The sequence below is a fragment of the Oryctolagus cuniculus genome, chromosome 3 (genome assembly GCF_964237555.1).
Source record: "Oryctolagus cuniculus chromosome 3, mOryCun1.1, whole genome shotgun sequence".
NCBI classification, from domain to species: domain Eukaryota; kingdom Metazoa; phylum Chordata; class Mammalia; order Lagomorpha; family Leporidae; genus Oryctolagus; species Oryctolagus cuniculus.
The window spans coordinates 14,682,006-14,702,232 of NC_091434.1; the positions used below are offsets into that span (position 1 = coordinate 14,682,006).

A 20,227-nucleotide genomic window follows, 5' to 3' on the forward strand; every position below is an offset into this window, starting at 1 on the left:
GTGCAGTGGAGGATGGCCCAAGTGCTTGGGCCCTGCACCCACATGGGAGACCAGGAGAAGCACCTGGCTCCTGCCTTCGGATCAGCGCGGTGCGCCGGCCACAGTGCGCCAGCCGTGGCGGCCATTGGAGGGTGAACCAATGGCAAAAGGAAGACCTTTCTCTCTTGTCTCTCTCTCACTATCCACTCTGTCTGTCCAAAAAAAAAAAAAAGAGAGAGAGAGAGAGAGATTTATTTATTTGAAAATCAGTTAACACAGAGAAAGAAGAGGCAGAGAGAGAGAGGTCTTCTATCTCCCCAATTGTGCACAACTGCCGAAGCTGCGCTGATCTGAAGACAGGAGCCAGGAGCTTCTTCCAGGTCTTCCCTTTTGGGTGCAGGGCCCAAGGCCTTGGGCCATCTTCTACAGCTTTCCCAGGCCGTAGCATAGAGCTGGATCAGAAGTGCAGTCGGGACTTGAACCATTGCATGTATGTGATGCTGGCATTGCAGGCGGTGGCTTTATTATGATGGAGTCTCTCCCTTTAGATTATATTAAATATTTATATATTTGGGGGCTCCACTGTTGGGTGCGTCTATAATTTACAAGTGTTATTTCTTATACCTGGATTGATCCTCTTATTATATTATGACCTTCTTGGTCTATTTTTACTGCTTTTGATTGGAGATATGTTTTATCTCATAGGAGTATAGATACTCTTATTTTGTGTACCATTTACATGTAAAGTCTTATTGCATCTTTAGCTTTCAATCTGTGTATCCTTAGAGGTAAAGTGAGTTTCCTGTGAGAAGCATGCAGTTGAGACCTGTGTTTTAGTCCATCTAGTCACTCTGTCTTCTGATATTTTCTTCTTAATTGTTAAGATCTCTTTCTTTCTGTTTAAAGAACTCCCTTTCGCTTTCTCACATAAAGCAGGCCTGGTGATGTTAGTGATGAACTCTCCAGCTTTTGTTTGGGAATGTCTTTATTGCTCTCTGAGATTGAAAGGAAAGCTTTGCTGAGCATAGTATTTTTTTTTTTTAATTTATTTACTTATTTGAAAGGTGGAGTTAGAGAGATCTTCCTATCTGCTGGTTCACTCTACAAATGGCTGCAATGGGCAGAGCTGAGCTAATCAAGCCAGGAGATTCTTCCCGGTCTCCCATGTAGGTGCAGGTGCCCAAGAACTTGGGCCATCTTGTACTGCTTTCCCAGGCCATAGCAGAGAACTGGATTGGAAGTGGAGCAGCTGGGACTCGAACTGGTACCCATATGGGATGCCAGCACTGCAGGCGGCTGCTTTACCCATTAGGCCACAATGCTGGCCCCAAGTATAGTATTCTTTAGCTTTTTTTCGTTTGCTTGTTGGTTTGTTTGTTTGTTTTCAGTACTCATTTCAATTCCCTTCTGGCCTGTTAGGTTTCTCCTTGGAAGTCCAGTCAGGTGAATTTGGGACCCTTTATGTGTTACTTGGTTTCTTTCTCTTGCAGCTTTGTCAATCCTCCCTTTAGCCATGAAGAGCTTGATTTTGTCTTGGGGTGGACTTGGTTGGGTTGAATCTGACTAGGGATCTTTGATGTCCTAGTACCAGGATAGTTGGGATCTTCTCTAGGTTTAGGGAGTTTTCCATCCTTATCTCTTTTGAATCCCAGTAATTTGGGTGTTGTTCTTTTATATGCTTAGAGTTCCCAGAGCTCTCTTCATTCTTTGATCTATTCTAGCATTGCTGTCTTCTATTGTATTTCAAATTTTACTTAGTGTACTTTTCAGTTGAAAGATTTCTGTTTTTGTTTAGATCTCTCTGTTAGAATATGGAATTGTTTGTTCTCCTGAATTTCATTGAGTTCCTGTAAACCAGCTGTTTTGAATCCTTCATCTGAGCATTTTGAAGTTTTGATTCCTAAATAGTTGATTTCTGGCACCTTATTTTGCCCATTAAGTGAAATCTTTTTTTTTTAAAAGATTTATTTTTGTTTATCTGAAAGAGTTACAGAGAGAGGTGGAGACAGAGAGAGATCTTCCATCCGCTGGTTCACTCCCTAGATGGCCTCAACAGCCAGAGCTGTGCCGATCTGAAGTCAGGAACCAGGAGCTTCTTCCAGGTCTCCCATGTGGGTGCAGGGGCTCAAGGACTTGGGCCATCTTCCGCTGCTTTCCCAGGCCGTAGCAGAGAGCTGGATTGGAAGAGGAGCATCCGGGTCACGAACCAGCGCCCATATGGGATGCCGGCGCTTCAGGCCAGGGCTTTAACTCAGTGCGGTCTCTGGAAGGTCTTAATGCTTGTTGGTATATGACATTATCTAGACATTGAAGGACTGTAGTAATCTTTGTGGCTGTCCTTCTGGAAATTTCATTCCATTTTCTCTGAACCTGTGGATGCTTCTAGTGGAAGCTCCCAAAGTCAAGTTTGCCTCAAGTTCGTGTTTACCTATTCACTGATTCAGTCCCACAGTACTCTCCAAACTCAGATTTCTCTAAAATGTGGAATTCATATGTTGTTAAGTATAAACTGGGTAAATGTCTAAAAAGGAGTACTCTGTCCTACAAAGCTGTTCTGAGGCCTGTGGTAGGTTCACATTTCTTGCCATATGTCTACCAATGCCACAATGCTGGGTTACATCTGGAACCCACCGCCCACCATGGACACTGCAGACTGTGGGTAAAACCCAAGCTCATACTGCTGTGGTCTTTCTGCTGCTGAAGTGGGCTTACTGCCTGATGCCCATCCCTGCTAGCTACTGGTGATGCTGCCTGGGGTGTAAGACTGTTCAGCCAGGACCATGGAACTCTGCTTGCCCTGAAGCAGGTCCAGTGGCTCTGTCTGCAGGCACTGGCCTAAGGTCAAGAACCGTTAAGATCTGCTCAATGCTAGGTTTTACCAGCCTAGCATCAAATCACAAACACAGTCCCATGATTCTTTGCTGTTTACACAAGGTTGTAGGAAGGATGATAAAGGCAGCCTCTCAGCTGCTCAGGCGTGTACTACGTGGGTCTCCTGGTCCTCAGGCCCTGTGCACTCTTGGGGGTCTGTGGGGAGCAGCCCGGACTGGACTGAGTTACTGGAATTAAGACTTATTCTATGCATCTGCTCTCCCACAATATGGCGCTGGGAGAGAAGTAAACAGCTTCCGCACAGCTGCCTCCAGTTCAACCAATAAACTGTAGGACTTGCTCCTGATTGGAGAGCAGCGTACTCTGCGTGTGGGCAGCCGAGTTGGGATTGGCGGAGGAGGACTATAAAGGAGGAGAGAGACGGCATGCACCAGGAACATCTAAGGGGAACATCTGAAGGAACACCTGTGCAGCCCCCGAGAAAGCCAGCCGGTGGTGTGCCACTCCCCTGCGGAAGTGGGGAATGTGGCCAGGGGGAACTGCCCTTCCACAGAGGTGGAAGGGACAGTAGCCAACCCGGGAAGAACCAGCAGCAAACCCGGGGAGGGCCGAGCAGACGAAAGAACAGCGCAGGGTCCTGTGTCGTTCCTCCACGAAGACGGGGAGCGACATAATGGTGCCGTGACTCGGATATGAAGCCTAGGCAGGGTTCTGTGTCGTTCCTCCATGAAGAGGGGGAGCGACAGGGGTCCACAATATACCTGTGAGAGGTTGGTGATACATGCCTCAACAAAGCTGTCTCATGAGGGTGCAGCTTTCCACCTGATACTGGGGCAAGTACTGAGATTTTATTCACAGGCACTTACCTAGGCAAGGAAACTCTTAGGAACTACCAGTGTTGTGCTTTATCAGCCCAACACTGAGTCCCAAGACACAGTCCGGTGGATCCTTGCTATTGGCCCAAGATTGGAGGAGACTAGTAAGTTAGTCCTCTGGCTGCTCAGGCTGGTCATACCTGTCACCATCACCAGCCCCCATGTAATCTCAAGGGTGTGCTCCAAGCCCATCTGAGGACAACAGTGACATGCCAAAATGAGTGACCCACTGGAATATAGATTTCTGCCTGAGCCAGGCAAATCTAGAGGTTCACACTGTGAGCACCAGTGGTCGGGTGGAGACCTTTGGGCTTTATCAGGTGCCTGGACTGTGGTAGGCTTGGCTCTGACCTCCAAGATGAGATCCTAGGTTCCCTTTCCTGTCCTCTCAGCACTTCTGGAGTTTGCCTTTCTGTCAGCAGTAAGTGGAGGCTTGGCAGCCACTCCCTAACTTGGAAGCTGCAAATACTCAGTCTACAGGTACAGAGCTGGGGGCAAGTGCATGGGGCTCAGTCCAGCTGAGTTTTTTCTTAGTAAGCCTGGCACTGGGATTCAGTTCTCTCTTCCCCCTATCAAGTGGGAGGTGTCTCTCTTTAAACTCTGTTCCCTGGAGCTGGAAGAGGGGTGATGCAGGCAGCTTTTTGTTACTTGCTTTCAGTGTAGCTTTTATGATTATAACAACAGGTCTCTCACCTGGCTATGATAGCTCCTGTGGTTTCTGTGAAGGTTACTTAGTGTGTGTATAGATGTTCAAATTGGTATCTGGGAAGGGATCACTGGAGCATTTTGCTCAGCTGCCATCTTTTCTCACAAGACACATACTCATCTATAAATTACATTATAAATGCCATATAATTATTGTTAGACTGTATTGTTTAGGGAATAGTGACAAAAAGTCCACTTGTTCAGAATATGTGCATTTTTATTTTTACTTACTTTTATCTGCAGTTGGTTGAATCCATGGGTATGGAACACAGGGATATGGGAGGTAGAGTTGATAGTCCCAAAGTGTTATAGGAATTTAGAGGACACACTATTTCTTCATGATAAAGCTAGAAGTAGAGACTAGATTTTGTTTCCTGGGCAAATAATCTCTTGTTGGACTGATAGTAAGTGGTCTATAACCTCTTACTGGAGAAGATGGTACTAAGCTTGTGGATTATGAAAAATAATTCTTGAAGTTTGAATTGTCTCAATGAGATTGGATTAGGATGGCTTTTCAGACTCAAGGGAACTGTATGTGTAAAAGCAGATATCCTGAAAGTGTTCGCCATGTAGAAAATGAGTCCCGGTACTGGAGGGTGGGGATGAAATAAATGGTCTGATACATTAATCAAGTATAATTCTATGTGAAGAAGGTGTACACAGAAAAGATAGGAATCCTGCCACTGTGGAGGCTTTTATGTTTATATGTTAATGAGAGAAAGTACTGCATATACTTAGAGGAAATAGGTCACGATGAGACTGTGGAAAACTATGAAACTAGATTTGAAAAAATGAAGTGTAAGTAAAGAAGAGGTGGATATTATTGAAACATAGTGGTCAGGAACACCTTTCTAGAGATGAAATTTGAGCTGAATAAAGTGTAAAAGTGAGCCATGTGAATGGAGGTGAAAGAAATGGCAGAGCAATTACTGTATTTAGCAAGAAGACCATTGTAACTGGAGCATATTAATAGTATATATTTATTTATTGAGTGTGTACTGAGTGCTAGGCACTGTTCCAAGTGCATTGCTCATGTTCAAGCTTTACAGCAGTCCTACAAGGATATTACTTGACATATAAGGCAAACTGAAGCTTAGGAATTAATTTATTCAAGGTCACTGTGGTATTCATGGAGCTGGGATTGGTAACCCAAGACATTTGACTCCAAAATCAGTATTCTCAACCCTTATTTGGAGGCAAGGGAGGGAAAGTTTAGGAGGAAATTTAGTTGGAGCTTAGTCTAAGGACACTAAATTCTTAAAGTTTATTGTTGTAAGAATTCAGGATTTTCTTTTGTGATGTTAGGTCAGTAGGAAATTGCTTTATGATTCTGGAGGTCAAGAGAAAAGTCTAGACCGTACATAACATTGGTAGTTATCTATGTGTAGGATATAGCTGATAATATTTCTACTGGCATATTATATACAAATATTTCTTTGACTTAAAATTAAGAACTCTGCATTTTTTATTGAACAGATATGCTTGTATGTGTATAAACAAACTGTAATGAACTCTTCTGTTAATAGGTGCGAGAAGATGTACTAAATTCATTGAATAACAACTTTCTTCAAACACTAAACCAAGCTTGGAATGATCATCAAACAGCTATGGTGATGATTAGAGACATACTAATGTATATGGTAAGTAGAGCATTGTTTTTTTCTTTTAAGAAGATAAACATTTCAAAAACGTAATGACTTTCTGTCAATTTTAGTCAGATTGTACATCCCAGTGTGGAAGGTGGTTTTTGTTTTCTTATAAGCAGTTATTTCCTTTGTTAAGGGCCAGCCTCAGCCTGTGAGTGGAGTCTTAATTGTTCACTTAGCTAACTGGATGATTAGAATGGAAAAGTGAAAAGGAATGATTTTATTTTTATGTTTAGTACTTGTGCTTAAAAATGGGAAATAATGAAAAGCCTTTTATTAACAGCTGTTAATTAAGGGTGGTTAAATGACAACATGAGAGATGAAAGGCGAGTTTTCTCTAACAGGTTTTTAAACTCAAGTCCATATATCTTCAGTGACAGGGGATGTCATAGTAATACAAATATTTCTCTAATAATTATATTCTAATAGTCACCATCTGTCTTTTCCTCCTACTAAATTCTTAGAGTGCGTTATTGCAGCCAGTCTTGTTTCAATGCACTAGCAATCTTAGCTTCTTCAGATGTTGTATTCCACTTTTTACCTCTTCTTCTGGGTTTTATTTGTTTCGTTTTTGTCAGCCAAGAAGAATCCTGAGCAGGAAGACAGCTTGGAAAATACTGGCTTGGACTAAGCTATTTAATTTAAACTTTTGATTTTGTTTTGGGTTTAAAACTTTAGTGTGATTATACAATGAAGCTAGATTCATCAAGCTTAATTACTCGATTGCTGCAAAATTAACAAGTCTAATGACTTGTCTTATTTCAGTGCTTATATTTGGGAATTGGATCTAGTGATTTCCTTCCAAAGTTTTAGATTCTTCAAATTATTTTCAGTTTCGTTAGTCATGATTTTAGTAGTAATAAGAGCTTGTGCTAGTTTGCTTTATTTGATAAACTAAAACTATTGAGAACAGATAGCTGTAGAAGTTTTTGTTTGGCTGAGTGAATTCGGTTAGGCTTGTTACCCCTGGTTTTGTTAGGGCTTAATGGCAAGGGGATCAGAGAGACTACTTTATTTTTCTGGGATTTGATAAAAAAAAATTACCAAATTTCTTAGCTTTTCTGAGCATAATTTTCCTTGTCATGTTACAGATTCACCTTGTGTTGTCATTTGGAGGATAAATGAGATACCATGTGAAAACAAATGTATCTGGCATGAAAATGTCAACTAAGTTAGCTTGCCGTTCTTCTCTTTTAATTCTTGATTTGGTAATTCTTTAATTTCCATTCCAAAACTATCTCATACTAAGAGAGAAAAGTAACTTATGATTTCAATTTCTAATGACAAATATTTTAAAGTAAGCATGCAGATGGTCATGTTATTTTTTAAAATATGGTTTTGTTTCAGTTCCTTTTTTCTTTTTTCGTTTGCAGCAAAATCTCAGACCTTGAATCCTGGTTCAGCCTCTTATGTGACCATGGTCAAGCAATTATTCATACCTGAGCTTCCTCGTTTATAAAGTGAAAATAATATTGTACCATTTGGGTAGGATAGCTGTGAGTCTTAAATGACCCATTCATGTAAGGCACTCAGAGGGCTTGCTCTGTAGTCACATACTCACTTAAAATATACTACTGTTAATATTTTTTGTCTCTTCATCCTTTTATCAAACCCATCTGGTGGTATTGCAAACTGGATAAACCCAGCAGCTTGCCTGTCCTGTCTTCTGCTGGAAGAAGCTTCATGGAGTAGATAAGTGCTGTAGACTTCCCATCAACTGTGCCCACTGCCCTTACACAGCACTCTCACTTTCTCTCCAGTCAGCCTGCTCTACCAGTCATTTCTGTACAACCTGTAGCTTTCCTTCTGTTCCCCTGTTAGTAAATTATCTTGCCTTCTGCCTGTCAGAAAACAAAGCATCAGGCACAAACTGTGTTCATTCCTTACCACTGAATCTACATTACCTCTAAATTCTCCCTTTTTTTCTCCTTTTTTTTTTAAAAGGAATATTACGTCTGCTTTCCTGTTAAAGTCCAGTGCCTCACCTCATATTAAGTGGTTTTGAAGTTTGCGTTGTTTAAAAAAAAAAAAAGAAAAATTGAATCTTACAAGCATTAAACATGTTCAAGCCACTCCACATCCTGAAAATTAAATTTCATGAAATTTTCTGATGGATTCCTACCCTGTATCCTAAACGTCTCTCATCTGCCCAAATGTCTCATAAGAAACGTTGATACTTTCTCCCTTGTCTCAGATTTCATTCACTTTGAATATGTTCCAGTTAAGCGTCTACCTCAAATATTCTGTTCAGTTTTTGCCCTTTCGAGGACCACTAATGTATTTCTGCATCTTGGAATGCAAAGATCTCTGCTAATCCTCATTTTCCTTGATTATTCAGCAACATTTGGCACAGCTGATCACTCTTCCTTTCTAAAGTCCTTGGTTTCTGTGACAAAGTACTCCCTGAGATGCCTCCTGCCTGCTCCCGTTTCCTGTTCATTAGAGGCATCCTTGATACTTCGTCCTCAGTTTTCTTTTCATAGTACATTCTCTTCATGTTATTCACTCCCATAGTTTCTTGTGACTCTGTGCGGATAATTCCCAAATAATGTCTCTTGCCTTAACCTCTGAGATTCACACTTGTGTTACTTGTGTTTGTCTAGTTGATGGCTCCCTTCATTGTATGAAAGCCACATTCATTTGATGTGTCCACATAAACTCATAATCACTGTCATTCTAGTTTATACCGGGAACTTGGAGCTTACTCTTGTCAGATCCTTCTATCTCCCCCTCTTTATACATCTGTTGCTAGAATCTGAAATTTCTCTGTGCTTTCATGTCTAATAGCTAAGAACAAACCACCTTCATTTCTCTGAAGGAATATTCATTGGGCTCTTAGAATATTCATTGGGCTCTTTTCTATTTTGTTTTCCATATTATTCTCAGAGTTACTATTTTAACAAATCTGATCGTGTTATTGCCCTACTGAAATCCTTACATTTTATCGTAGAATCCTCACACATATCCTCTATCTGGAAATATTTTAGAACATTTCTTTTCTTCCTGTGACTTATTCTTTCTTTAAGTCTTAAATTCCATGTAGACTTTGTGTGACCCATGTATTCCTCACTAACTGCAGTTGCTCTCAGTTTTTGTACTCAGTACTATTCCATTGTAATATTTATTATAGTAGACCCCGTTATCTGTGGGGTATGTTCCAAGACCCCCAGTGGATGTCTGGGAATAGTACCAAACTCCATATGTGTTTTTCCTGTGCATGCATTCCTATGATACAGACCAGTTTATAAGTTAGGTACAGTAAGAAATTAACAATAATAAATAATAGTAAAACATAATATTTATAACAATATTCTGTAATATAATTGCCAGCATCACTACTCTTGTACTTTGGGGTCATTAAGTAGAATAAAGATTGCACATACACAAGCTCTGTGAAATTGACAGTTGATGGGGATGAGGGGTACCACAGTATGGATACAAGCGACTAAGGAATGTTTGCCTTCAGGTCAGGTGAAGTATCATGGTGCTAGATTTTTATAATGCCATTCAGAACGGTATGCAATTTAAAACTTATGATTTATTTGTTGGTTTCTTATCTAATATTTTTGTGCCATTGTTGACCATGGGTAATTTAAAACTATGGATAAAGGGGTACTACTGCAGTAACTGTTTAGTGCATGGTTTCCCAGTAGTCTGAACTTTTATGAATATGGGGAAAATGTCTGTAACCCCTATACCCTAAACACCTAAGCACATAGCACATCTGCTTGCACAAACTAGGTTATCATATATGTATCTTTCATGAATTGATGCAGATGTTGTATAGTATGTTTACGTATAGTATGTTTTTCCTTTTTCTTTTTTTAACAGATTTATTTATTTTATTTGAAAGAGAGGGAGAGAGATTTCTTCCATCCACTGGTTTACTCCACAGATGGCTGCAGCAGCCAAGGATGGGCCAGGCAGAAGCCAGGAACTTCATCCAGGTTTTCTGTGCTGGTGGCAGGGCCCAAACATTTGGGCCATCTTCCATTGTTTTTTCCAGGCCGTTAATATGGAGCTGGATTAAAAGTAACGTAGCTGGGACTGAACCTGGTGCCCAAATGGGATCAGTGTTGCAGGTAGCAGCTTTACCTGCTACATCACAAATGCCAGCCCCTAGGCCATTGCTTTTCAAAATTTCTATTAAAAGTGTTATTTTAGATTCAGAGAGAAATTAAAATATCCATATCCTCATGTTCTACAAGGTAAATGCTTTTCATTTCATATCCTCCATTCTGTTATTTTATGCATAATAGTATATGCTTAATATGCACTTAATGCATTTTAACATAAAGATACGATTCATGTATGTTGAAATGATCTGGATTGCTCAGGGTGAATTTTGGCAAATATATGCCACTCTATAATCACTACCCTAGGTAAGATAAATTTATGGTTTTAATTTTCCAACAGTAAAAAATTTGTTTTCCTAATGACATTGGTTACTATCATAGATAGCTCAGTTCATAATAACTTGGATAGTGCACGTATCCCAGCTACACTGGCTGTGCCTCCCTAGAGCCTCTATAAGTTTCTTCTTCCTGTGATTACTGGCTTTGACTGTTGGAATTTTGAGTGTCAGTTTCAGACACCCAACTACCACCTACTCAGCTGGTTGACTTTTACTCTTGGATGTCTGTGTCTAAAATGTCATTTATGAGCATACGTGTGTAGATACCATATAGAACACATTTTTTTTCTTCAAGTCTTGAAAGTGAATAAAATTACAAGTTCATGGAGGCATCGTTGGTCAAAATTTTTCCCATGTAATTTTGTTGTTTGACAGGTTCACTATTTGAGGAGGTATATTTGTGTCTTTTTTTTTTTTTTTTTTTTTTTTTTTTTTTTTTTTTTTTGACAGGCAGAGTAGACAGTGAGAGAGAGAGAGACAGAGAGAAAGGTCTTCCTTTGCCATTGGTTCACCCTCCAATGGCTGCCGCGGCCGGCGCACTGCGGCCAGCGCACTGCGCTGATCCAATGGCAGGAGCCAGGTGCTTCTTCTGGTCTCCCATGGGGTGCAGGGCCCAAGGACTTGGGCCATCCTCCACTGCACTCCCTGGCCACAGCAGAGAGCTGCCCTGGAAGAGGGGCAACCGGGACAGAATCCAGGACCCCGACCGGGACTAGAACCCGGTATGCCAGCGCCGCAGGCGGAGGATTAGCCTAGTGAGCAGCAGCCCCGGCCCATATTTGTATTTGTGTCTTGATGGTAGCCTCTGGCACTCTGCCTATTCCTGATGTTTGAGACTTGTGTTACCTCTTTGGCTCCTGCTGGCTTTTGAGTTTGTAATGTCTGCTTTACTCAAATTTATTGCTTTTCAGTCATTGCATATTTAGCTTTTAAGATTGTTTGGAAGTAGTTAGTGTAAGTTTCCTGTAAAGTTTTAATGATGCAAAAGCTTTAATGAACTGCAAAAAATTACAGCATTTCATACAGAATATTCGTTCTTTAAATTATTTAATCTAGAAGTATTAATATTTGGTTCTTTTTTTTCCCCTTGAACCAGGAGAATTAATATAATACAAAGGAAAATTAAATTTATGGGTGGTATTCTGTAGGCTACCGTGGGGTTAATAGAATGTTAATAAGTAGAATTTTCTGCATGAAACCTTATGGTGAATTTCAAAGATTTTTTTTTATGTCTTTACTTGAATATTTCTGTTTTCAGTCATATTCACAAACAAGAAAGGTAGAGTTCTATTGCAAGTTATTTATCCTTAAAGATTAGAGGGACTAAATTCAAAGACAGAGGTAGAAAGGAACCTGGAAAAGAGGAGGATCACTGTTCCCTTGAGCTATTTGAAAGTTGTCAAGGATGGGTAAAGAGGTGAGGTAGAGTGAAGCAACAATTTTGTGACGATGAGGGAAACAGAGAAACTTTTCTGAAGCTTAGTCTCCTTAGTGAATTAGAAGGTGGTACTGTCAGTAACAGAAGCATATGAATGAGTAGTTGGTAGCTTGAGGGAGGTGTTTGACTGAAAAGTACTCTTGCTCTCCAGCATATCCATTACTAGTGTCTAAAATCTGGGAATGTTAACCTTATGTTGCAAAAGGAACTTTGTACAAGTGGATAAGGATTTTTAGGTGAGTTGATCCTTTGGCTGTTCCCATGGCTTGATACAATCACAAGGGTCCTTAAGAAATAGAGGGGATTCAGAGAGTTGGAGGAAAGGTTGACATGGGATAAGCCATGGGTCATGGCCTTTTTAGATGGAGGAAGGATCACTAGCAACAGAATATAGATGGCCACTAGAAAAAGAAAATGGCAAAGAGGTAGAGTCTGCTTTGGAGCTCCCAAAAAGAACGTGGCAGCATCCTCTTGACTTCAGTTCACTGAAACTGCTTTCCGTTTTCTGAATTCTGGAACTATAAGAGAAAAATAAGCCACTTAATTTCTGGTAACTTGTTACAACAGCAACAGGAAATGCTATAAGCTGTTTGCTTAGGCTGCCAAGGAGGATGTGGGTGGCCTTGGGGAAGAGAAGTTAGGATGAGAATGTGGAGATGATGGACTTGGTGGGTCTGTAGATTGTGATACTTTTAGCTCCAAAAAGCATTTCTTCCCAGTATTCTATAATGTACATGAGAAGTTTGAAAATAGCTATAGTCTGGAGAGGATAGATGGGTTGATTAAAAATCTTCTTGATACCTTCTGTGCTTTCAGAATGAAATCTTAAAGTAGGGTAGGGGTCAGTGCAGTGATGTAGTGGGTTAAGCTGCCTCCTTCAGTGCAAGCTATCTATATTGGTGCAGGTTCTTGTCCTGGCTGCTCCACTTCTGATCCAGCTCCCTGCTTGGGAAAACACCAGAGGATAGCCCAAATGCCTGGGACCCTGCACCCACATGGGAGACCCAGATGGAGTTCCTGGATCCTGGCTTCTGCCTGGTCCAGCCCTGGCTGTTTTGGCTATTTGGGGAGTGAACCAGTGGATGGAAGATCTCTGTCTCCCTCTGTCTCTATGTAACTGCCTTTCAAATGAATAAAATCTTTAAAAAACAAAAAAAAAAAAAAAAGAAAGAAAGAAAAGAAAAGAAATAGGGGGCTGGCACTGTGGTGTAGCAGGTAAAGCCACCACCTGCAGTGCCGGAATCCCATGTGGGCACCGGTTCGAGTCCCAGCTGCTCCACTTCTTTTTTTTTTTTTAACTTTTATTTAATAAATATAAATTTCCAAAGTACAACTTTTGGATTATACCAGCTTGTTCCTCCCATAACCTCTCTCCCACTCGCAACCCTCCCATCTCCCGCTCCCTCTCCCATCCCATTCACATCAAGATTCATTTTCAATTATCTTTATATACAGAAGATCAGTTTAGTATATACTAAGTAAAGATTTCAACAGTTTGCACCCACACAGAAACACAAAGTATGAAGTACTGTTTGAGCACTAGTTATACCGTTAATTCACATAGCACAACACAACACATTAAAGACAGAGATCCTACATTAGGAGCAACTGCACAGTGACTCCTGTTGATTTAACAAATGACACTCTTACTTATGACGTCAGTAATCACCCAAAGCTTTTGTCATGAGTTGCCAAGGCTATGGAAGCCTCTTCAGTTGGCCAACTCTGATCTTATTTAGACAAGGTCATAGTCAAAGTGGAAGTTCTCTCCTCCCTTCAGAGAAAGGTACCTCTTTCTTTGATGGCCCATTGTTTCCGCTGGGATCTCACTCACAGAGATCTTTCATTTAGGTCAATTTTTTTTTTTTCGGCTGCTCCACTTCTGATCCAGCTCTCTGCTATGGGAAAGCAGTAGAAGATGGCCCAAGTCCTCAGGCCCCTGCACCAGCATGGGAGACCCAGAGGAAACTCCTGGCTTCAGATCGGCCCAGCTGTGGCCATTGCAGCCATTTGGGAAGTAAACCAGCGGATGGAAGACCTTTCTCTCTTTCTCTCTGTCTCTGCCTCTCTCTAACTCTGCCTTTCAAACAAATCTTTAAAAAAGAAAATAGGATCCCATGACTTTTAGGTTATTAAGCATCATATCTGTTGAACATGTTTACCAGCTCTGCTTTTACGTGAATGATATATTTAAGACAGGATTTTCTCATGCTCTTAATTTTTGTATCCATGACTAACAATGTCAATTATGCTGACATCTTTTTATAGTAAGGGCAAAAGCCAGGTACTAAGCATTTATATAAAATAAAGCCACTACATCATTAATAATATTATGTGCTTGAAAGTTAAGATTTTTACCTTGCCTTCCTTCTCAATTCTTGTTTCTTTTTTGTTCTGTTTTTGTCCTACATAATTGTTTCATTCTTCTTGCTGTTTAAAGTTGTTATTTAATATTTTTCTTTTCCTGTTTGAAACAAAGTAATAGAACCATAAACATGTTGACCACCATGTTCTTGTAGCCGGTTTTTTCTGTGTGTGGTGATTAGCAGATTGTTTAGGAAGGCAGGTATCTATGTGCTGTTCACATTGCTCAGCACAAAGCAGGCAGGCCTGTAGTCAGAAATAGAGCACGTATTTCTTGGTGGAGGACAGGGGATGAAGCTACAGTGCATAAAATGGACTGCTTCCAGTTTATATAAGCCATTTGGAGTAGTGAAGAAAATTAAGGCACACAACTTTTATTTAGCCTCTCTGGGTAAGATTCTTTTTTTCCTTATCTGTGAAAATAATTTATTGGATAAAAACTTGCTTTTATGTTTTTGAGAGTGATGAAAATCCATTGGTTAGTGGTGAAAAGTCATGGACCCTTTCTGGAAGTAGGCATGTAGGGATCCACATACTGCATAACAGTTTCACAGGCTTTATTGGTGGCTGAAAACCAATCTGTTGGATCTAGTTAAGGATAAATCATATGATTTAAAATTTTAGAATCCTTTTGGCTCTGAAGTTTTACACCATCTTAAAACTGAAAGTGAACAACTGGATGTGATGTCTTGTAAATGGCAATGAATTTAGAAAGTGTAGGTAGATTGTTTTAATTGGATCACGGGTTTCCTTAAAATGAGTTTATGTGGCCTTGGTTGGCTAGGGTTCTACCCATATCACTTAGAAGAGCTGATAACACTTTACATAGTCATTTTGTGTGTACCAAGCGCTGTTTTAGGCAAATAAAGTATATTAATTCATTTAATCCTCACAGTACCTCCTCTTCCTGTTGCTGTTTCAGGAAGTTGTGGTTTGGGAAACCAAAATTAAATTCCTATTTTCATTTCTTTGAAAAAGTAAAAAATACTTTTCTGTGTATATAACAATAAATATCTTTAGTTTCATAGCCCTATCACTGTATGAAATGCTTTAAATACCTGTCCTTCAAGTTGAGTGTCAAAATCTCTATTTTGTGGGTTAAGAAATGGAGTTTAAGAAGATTGATTATTGAGATGAGAGATTAACCCACAAGCGTATTTAAGTTGCTAAATAACTAAAGTAAAGAATTAAATCAAGTCTTTTTTGATGTCAAAGCCTGTGGTCTTTCCCACTTTGCTGTACCACCTCAGTGCAGAATTGTATTAGTTGACTGTTTAATAGAATTTATGATAAACTCAGAGTTGAGGTACATTCACCTTTGTGCAGTGAGCATAAGTTCATTTGTGTACTGAATGTGTGTTATTATATCAGGCACTGTTCTAAGACTTAAAGACTCCTATTTGTGATCAGAAGTTATTTAAAACTTATTGGAATACTTAGACTCAATACTTAACTCATTATTGGAATACTTGGAAACTCAACCAAAAATGATAGATACCATAAAAGTTACTCTTATGTACCTATTAATCCACCAGCCCTATGATAATTTGAAAATACTTAATTTGAGTGGAAAGTTTGTTTGTTGATATATAATATGAAAATGCACACACAAATCTTTGGCCCATTTTTAAAAAATGTATATTTGTCGTCCTCTTAGTGTTTTGTCTGAATTCTTTATCAAGGCTCATTAAAAGTCCTAAATCAGATATATGAATTGCAAGGTACTGTCTTCTATTCTGGACTTAACCTTTTCCCTTTTTTAGGGGGGTGTCTTTGGTGAAGAACTTAAATTTCTATTAATTATACTTTTTTAACTTAGACTTATTAGATGAAGTGTAAGTACCAGTTTGGTTAAATGTATTAACCATGTTGTTTACATCTTCTATATTCTTACTGATTTTTGTTTGTTTCCTTCTGTCGGCTATTGAGAAATGTTAAAATCTTCAGGTTGGAGTATGTGATATTGGAATTTCGGGTGCCATACGATATCACCATATACTTATTAATAAATCCCATTATTAATAAGCCTGAGTGGATTCTTGCCTAATATTTTGAGAAGAATTCTAAATACCAGCATAAATGAATGAGGCAGCATGGTACATTTTAAGCTTATTTAGTGAGAGAAATCATAGGAGAGTGAGGGCTTTATTTATAAGAGAGGGGTAAATCTAGGCTCATACCAAATACCAGGAACCAGCCACGTGGAAGAGCATCTAGGACAGGAAGCATGGGGCAAGTGGCCCAAGGCCATGCGCCCAGGAGGCTCAAGGCTGCAGCCAGCCCCTTACTTGCAAGAGGCCAGAGTGAAGAGAAAGGAGGGAAAGGGCCAGACACACCCTGTCCCAGATTTTAATCCACTTTCAAAGGGGAGTGGTTAATTAACCTGATTGGCCTGTGGGCACTCAGGTATGGCTAGGTAGGGGTATGAGATCACACAGGAGCATGGTGAAGGCATGGTCTTCCAGCTCACAAACCTAATCAGTTTTAAGCTGTATGCTTGTGTACTTCATATGGATTTGTTTCTCCTTTTGATGTATGTACTTGAGGTTTATAAATGTATGTAAATTTACAAATGTTTTCTCTTGTTGAATTGACTTTTTTTTTTTTTAAGATTTTATTTTATTTGAAAGAGTTAAATAGAGAGGCCGGCGCTGCGGCTCACTAGGCTAATCCTCCACCTTGCGGCGCTGGCACACGGGGTTCTAGTCCCAGTCGGGGCGCCGGATTCTGTCCCGGTTGCCCCTCTTCCAGGCCAGCTCTCTGCTATGGCCTGGGAGTGCAGTGGAGGATGGCCCAAGTGCTTGGGCCCTGCACCCACATGGGAGACCAGAAGAAGCACCTGGCCATGGCGGCCATTGGAGGATGAACCAACGGCAAAAAGGAAGACCTTTCTCTCTGTCTCTCTCTCTCTCTCTCTCACTGTCCACTCTGCCTGTCAAAAAAAAAAAAAAAAAAAAAAAGTTAAATAGAGAAGGAGAGGGGAGAGGCAGAGAGAGGTCTTCCATCAACTAATTCATTCCACAGATGGCTACAACAGGCAGGAGCCGTGCTGATCCGAAGCCAGGAGCTTTCTCACATGGGTGGCAGGGGCTCAAGGACTTGGGCCATCTTCTGCTGCTTTCCCAGGCCGTAGCAGAGAGCTGGATCAGAAGTGGAGCAGCCGGGACTTGAACTGGCACCCATATGGGATGCAAGCACTGTAGGCGGCAGCTTTACCTGCTAAGCCACAGTGCTGGCCCCGAATTGACTCTTTATTTCTATAAAAATATCCCTCTATATGTCCAGTAGTACTTCTTGCCTTAAAGTCTGTGTTATTTGATACTGTCCTAATGTCTTTCTGTTGGTTAATATTTAAATGATGAGTTAGTTCCCAACCTTTTTATTCAACTTTTCTGTGCCCTTCTATTTAAGGTGTGTCATTTGCACCAGATAGTTACATGCTTTTTAACTCCATCTGACAGTCTTTGTTTTTAAATTGAAGCATTTGGCTTATTTATATTTGGGTTTAAATTTACTATCCCACTGTTTTATTTTCTATTTCATCCATTTTTTGTTGCTTATTCCAGCTTTTTGGGGGCTTTAAGTTAATAAGTAGGTTTCATTATGCCATCTCCTTCCCTATAGCTTATTCATGTTTTATTATTACTCTAGGAATTACTTAAGAGACTACAGTATACATTGTATTCATTCTTGTTTTGTTTTGCTTTTTACCACATTCTGGGTAGTATTAGAACTCTTTGCCTGATTTTTTTTTTCCCCCATGGGTCTTCAAATGTTCAATCCTGAGTGTCTTGGGGGGTTTGGTTTGGTTTGGTTTGGTTTTTTGTGGAGAGGGACAAGCCTTGTAATTTTGGATTAAATGCCATTATTGTATGTGAAAATTGTGGAGATTCTGGATGATATTTCCTTCCAAAGGAAGTTTAATATTGTTCTGTCAAGAAGGCAAAGTATGAACAGATCACCGTGATCTTTTAGGCTTTGTTAGTACTGTTTTGTTTTCAGTTTGCCTGTTTATTCACAGGACATAGCCTTTCTGAGATCTCAGCTGTAAAGCCCAAGCTCTTTACCAGGTTGCTTTCCACATTACTGACATTGATCTCTTCACTCTACAGTACTGCAAGTCTGCCTGTAGTCTCTGCTCACCTCTTTAGCCTTCTGGCACTCCTTTGTTTCACTGTTTTGGTTTGGTTTTTGTGGGCTGGGTTTTTGTTTTTTGTGAGGTTTTTTTAGGTGGAGGTTGTTGGTTTTTGTTTTTGTGTGTGTGTGTGTGTCTCAACTACTTGCTTGGTGATCTGTCAATAAACATCTCAGTGGGAACATTACTTGCAGAATTTCTGATTCTTCCTATTTCTCTCACCTTCATAACCTTGGCCTCTTAAATCTTAGCTGCTCCATAGCTAACTTCACCTAGGGCTTTCTGCTTGTCCTTTTATTTCCAGTCCTCCAAATATAGCAGATGACCCATGGGACCCAGTGAAGGTGAATGTGAGACTCCTCTCAGTATCCTTGCCTTTTCTCTAGATTCTTGGCTCCAAAAAATCCAGGTTGTTTTTGTTGTTTTTGATGCTATGAAACAGTGGGACTTGAGGGTTTTGTTTTTAAATTGTAAAATAATGGAAAATTTACTATTTTACTCATCTTTGAAGTGCACAGTCCAGGGCTATTAACCACACTCACATTTTTGTGCAGCTGTCACAACCATCCATTCACAGAACCTTACGTCCTGAAAAACTGAAACTCTTGAATCCATTCAACAATAACTTTACATTTCTCTGTCCCCTGCCAACCATCATTTTACTTTTTATTTTGTGATTTTTTTTTTTTTATTTATTTGAGAGACAGAGTGAGCTCCAGTTTGCTGGTTCACTCCTCAAATACCTCCAGTGGCTGGGACTGTGAGCCAGCAACTTAAATCTCGATCTCATTTGATTGACAAGAACCCAGCTACTTGAGCCATAACAGCCGCTTCTCATGTTCTGCTTTGACAGGAATTGAACCCAGGGCACTCTGATGTGGGACATGGGTGTCTTAACCATTAGGCCAAATGCTGACCTGTTTCTATAAATTTGACCACTTTGGGTATCCCATTTCAGTGGAATCATAAAGTATTTATCTTTTGGCTTATTTAATTTAACATAATGTCCTTAAGGCTCATCCATATTATGACATATGTCAGTTTCCTTCCTTTTAAAGGCAAATAATGCATCATATGTAATTTATTTGTCCATCACTGGATACTTGTATTTATTTCTACCTTTTACCTGGTGTGAATAATGATCCTGTGAATATGGGTGTACAGATTTCCTCAAGAACCTGCTTTTAGTTCCTTGGGGTTTATCTCCAGAAGTGGAATTGCTGGATCATATAATTCTTAATTTTTTGAGGAACTTCTGTACTGTTTTTTACAGCAGCCATACCATCTTCAATTCCCATGAATAGTGTACAAGAGTTCCAGTTTTCCTAGCTCTTTACCAACACTTGTTATTTTCTGAGGATTTTGGATATTACCTATCCTAAGAAGTGTGAGGTGGTAGCTTTTTATTTTTACCCTTTTATTTTTATGCAGCTTTAACAGTTCTTGCTGGGGGAGTTTTTTTTTTTTTTTTTTTTTTTTTTTGGACAGGCAGAGTGGATAGTGAGAGACAGAGAGAAAGGTCTTCCTTTTGCCGTTGGTTCACCCTCCAATGGCCGCCGCAGCCGGCGTACTGCGGCCGGCGCACCGCGCTGATCTGAAGGCAGGAGCCAGGTGCTTCTCCTGGTCTCCCATGTGGGTGCAGGGCCCAAGTACTTGCGCCATCCTCCACTGCACTCCCTGGCCACAGCAGAGAGCTGGCCTGGAAGAGGGGCAACTGGGACAGAATCTGGCACCTCGACTGGGACTAGAACCCGGTGTGCCAGCACCGCAGGCAGAGGATTAGCCTGGTGAGCCGCGGTGCTGGCCAGATTAACTTTTCTTGATCTAACAATATTTATT

At 40.3% G+C, this 20,227-nt stretch overlaps 1 protein-coding gene and 1 long non-coding RNA gene across 5 annotated transcripts in view; one reads left to right on the plus strand and one right to left on the minus strand.

Annotated features, from left to right (window-relative positions):
- The window catches only part of LOC103348890 (uncharacterized), a 28,278-nt gene extending 11,658 nt beyond the window's left edge, over positions 1-16,620 (minus strand). The window contains exons 1-3 of one of the 2 annotated variants that reach the window (XR_007920267.2): positions 16,434-16,620; positions 14,248-14,353; positions 11,595-12,407 (exon numbers count right to left, since the gene is read on the minus strand). This is a non-coding gene — a long non-coding RNA (uncharacterized lncRNA). Of the gene's footprint in view, positions 1-11,594; positions 12,408-14,247; positions 14,354-16,433 lie in introns of those variants that run through there. The other variant, XR_007920268.1, reaches the window with a different exon arrangement.
- The window catches only part of CUL3 (cullin 3), a 122,388-nt gene that overhangs the window by 57,968 nt on the left and 44,193 nt on the right, over positions 1-20,227 (plus strand). For all 3 annotated transcript variants that reach the window (XM_051848110.2, XM_051848111.2, XM_051848112.2), the window contains one exon: positions 5,918-6,031. In XM_051848110.2, coding sequence (XP_051704070.1) covers positions 5,918-6,031 — 114 coding nt within the window. The remainder of the gene's footprint in view (positions 1-5,917; positions 6,032-20,227) is intronic.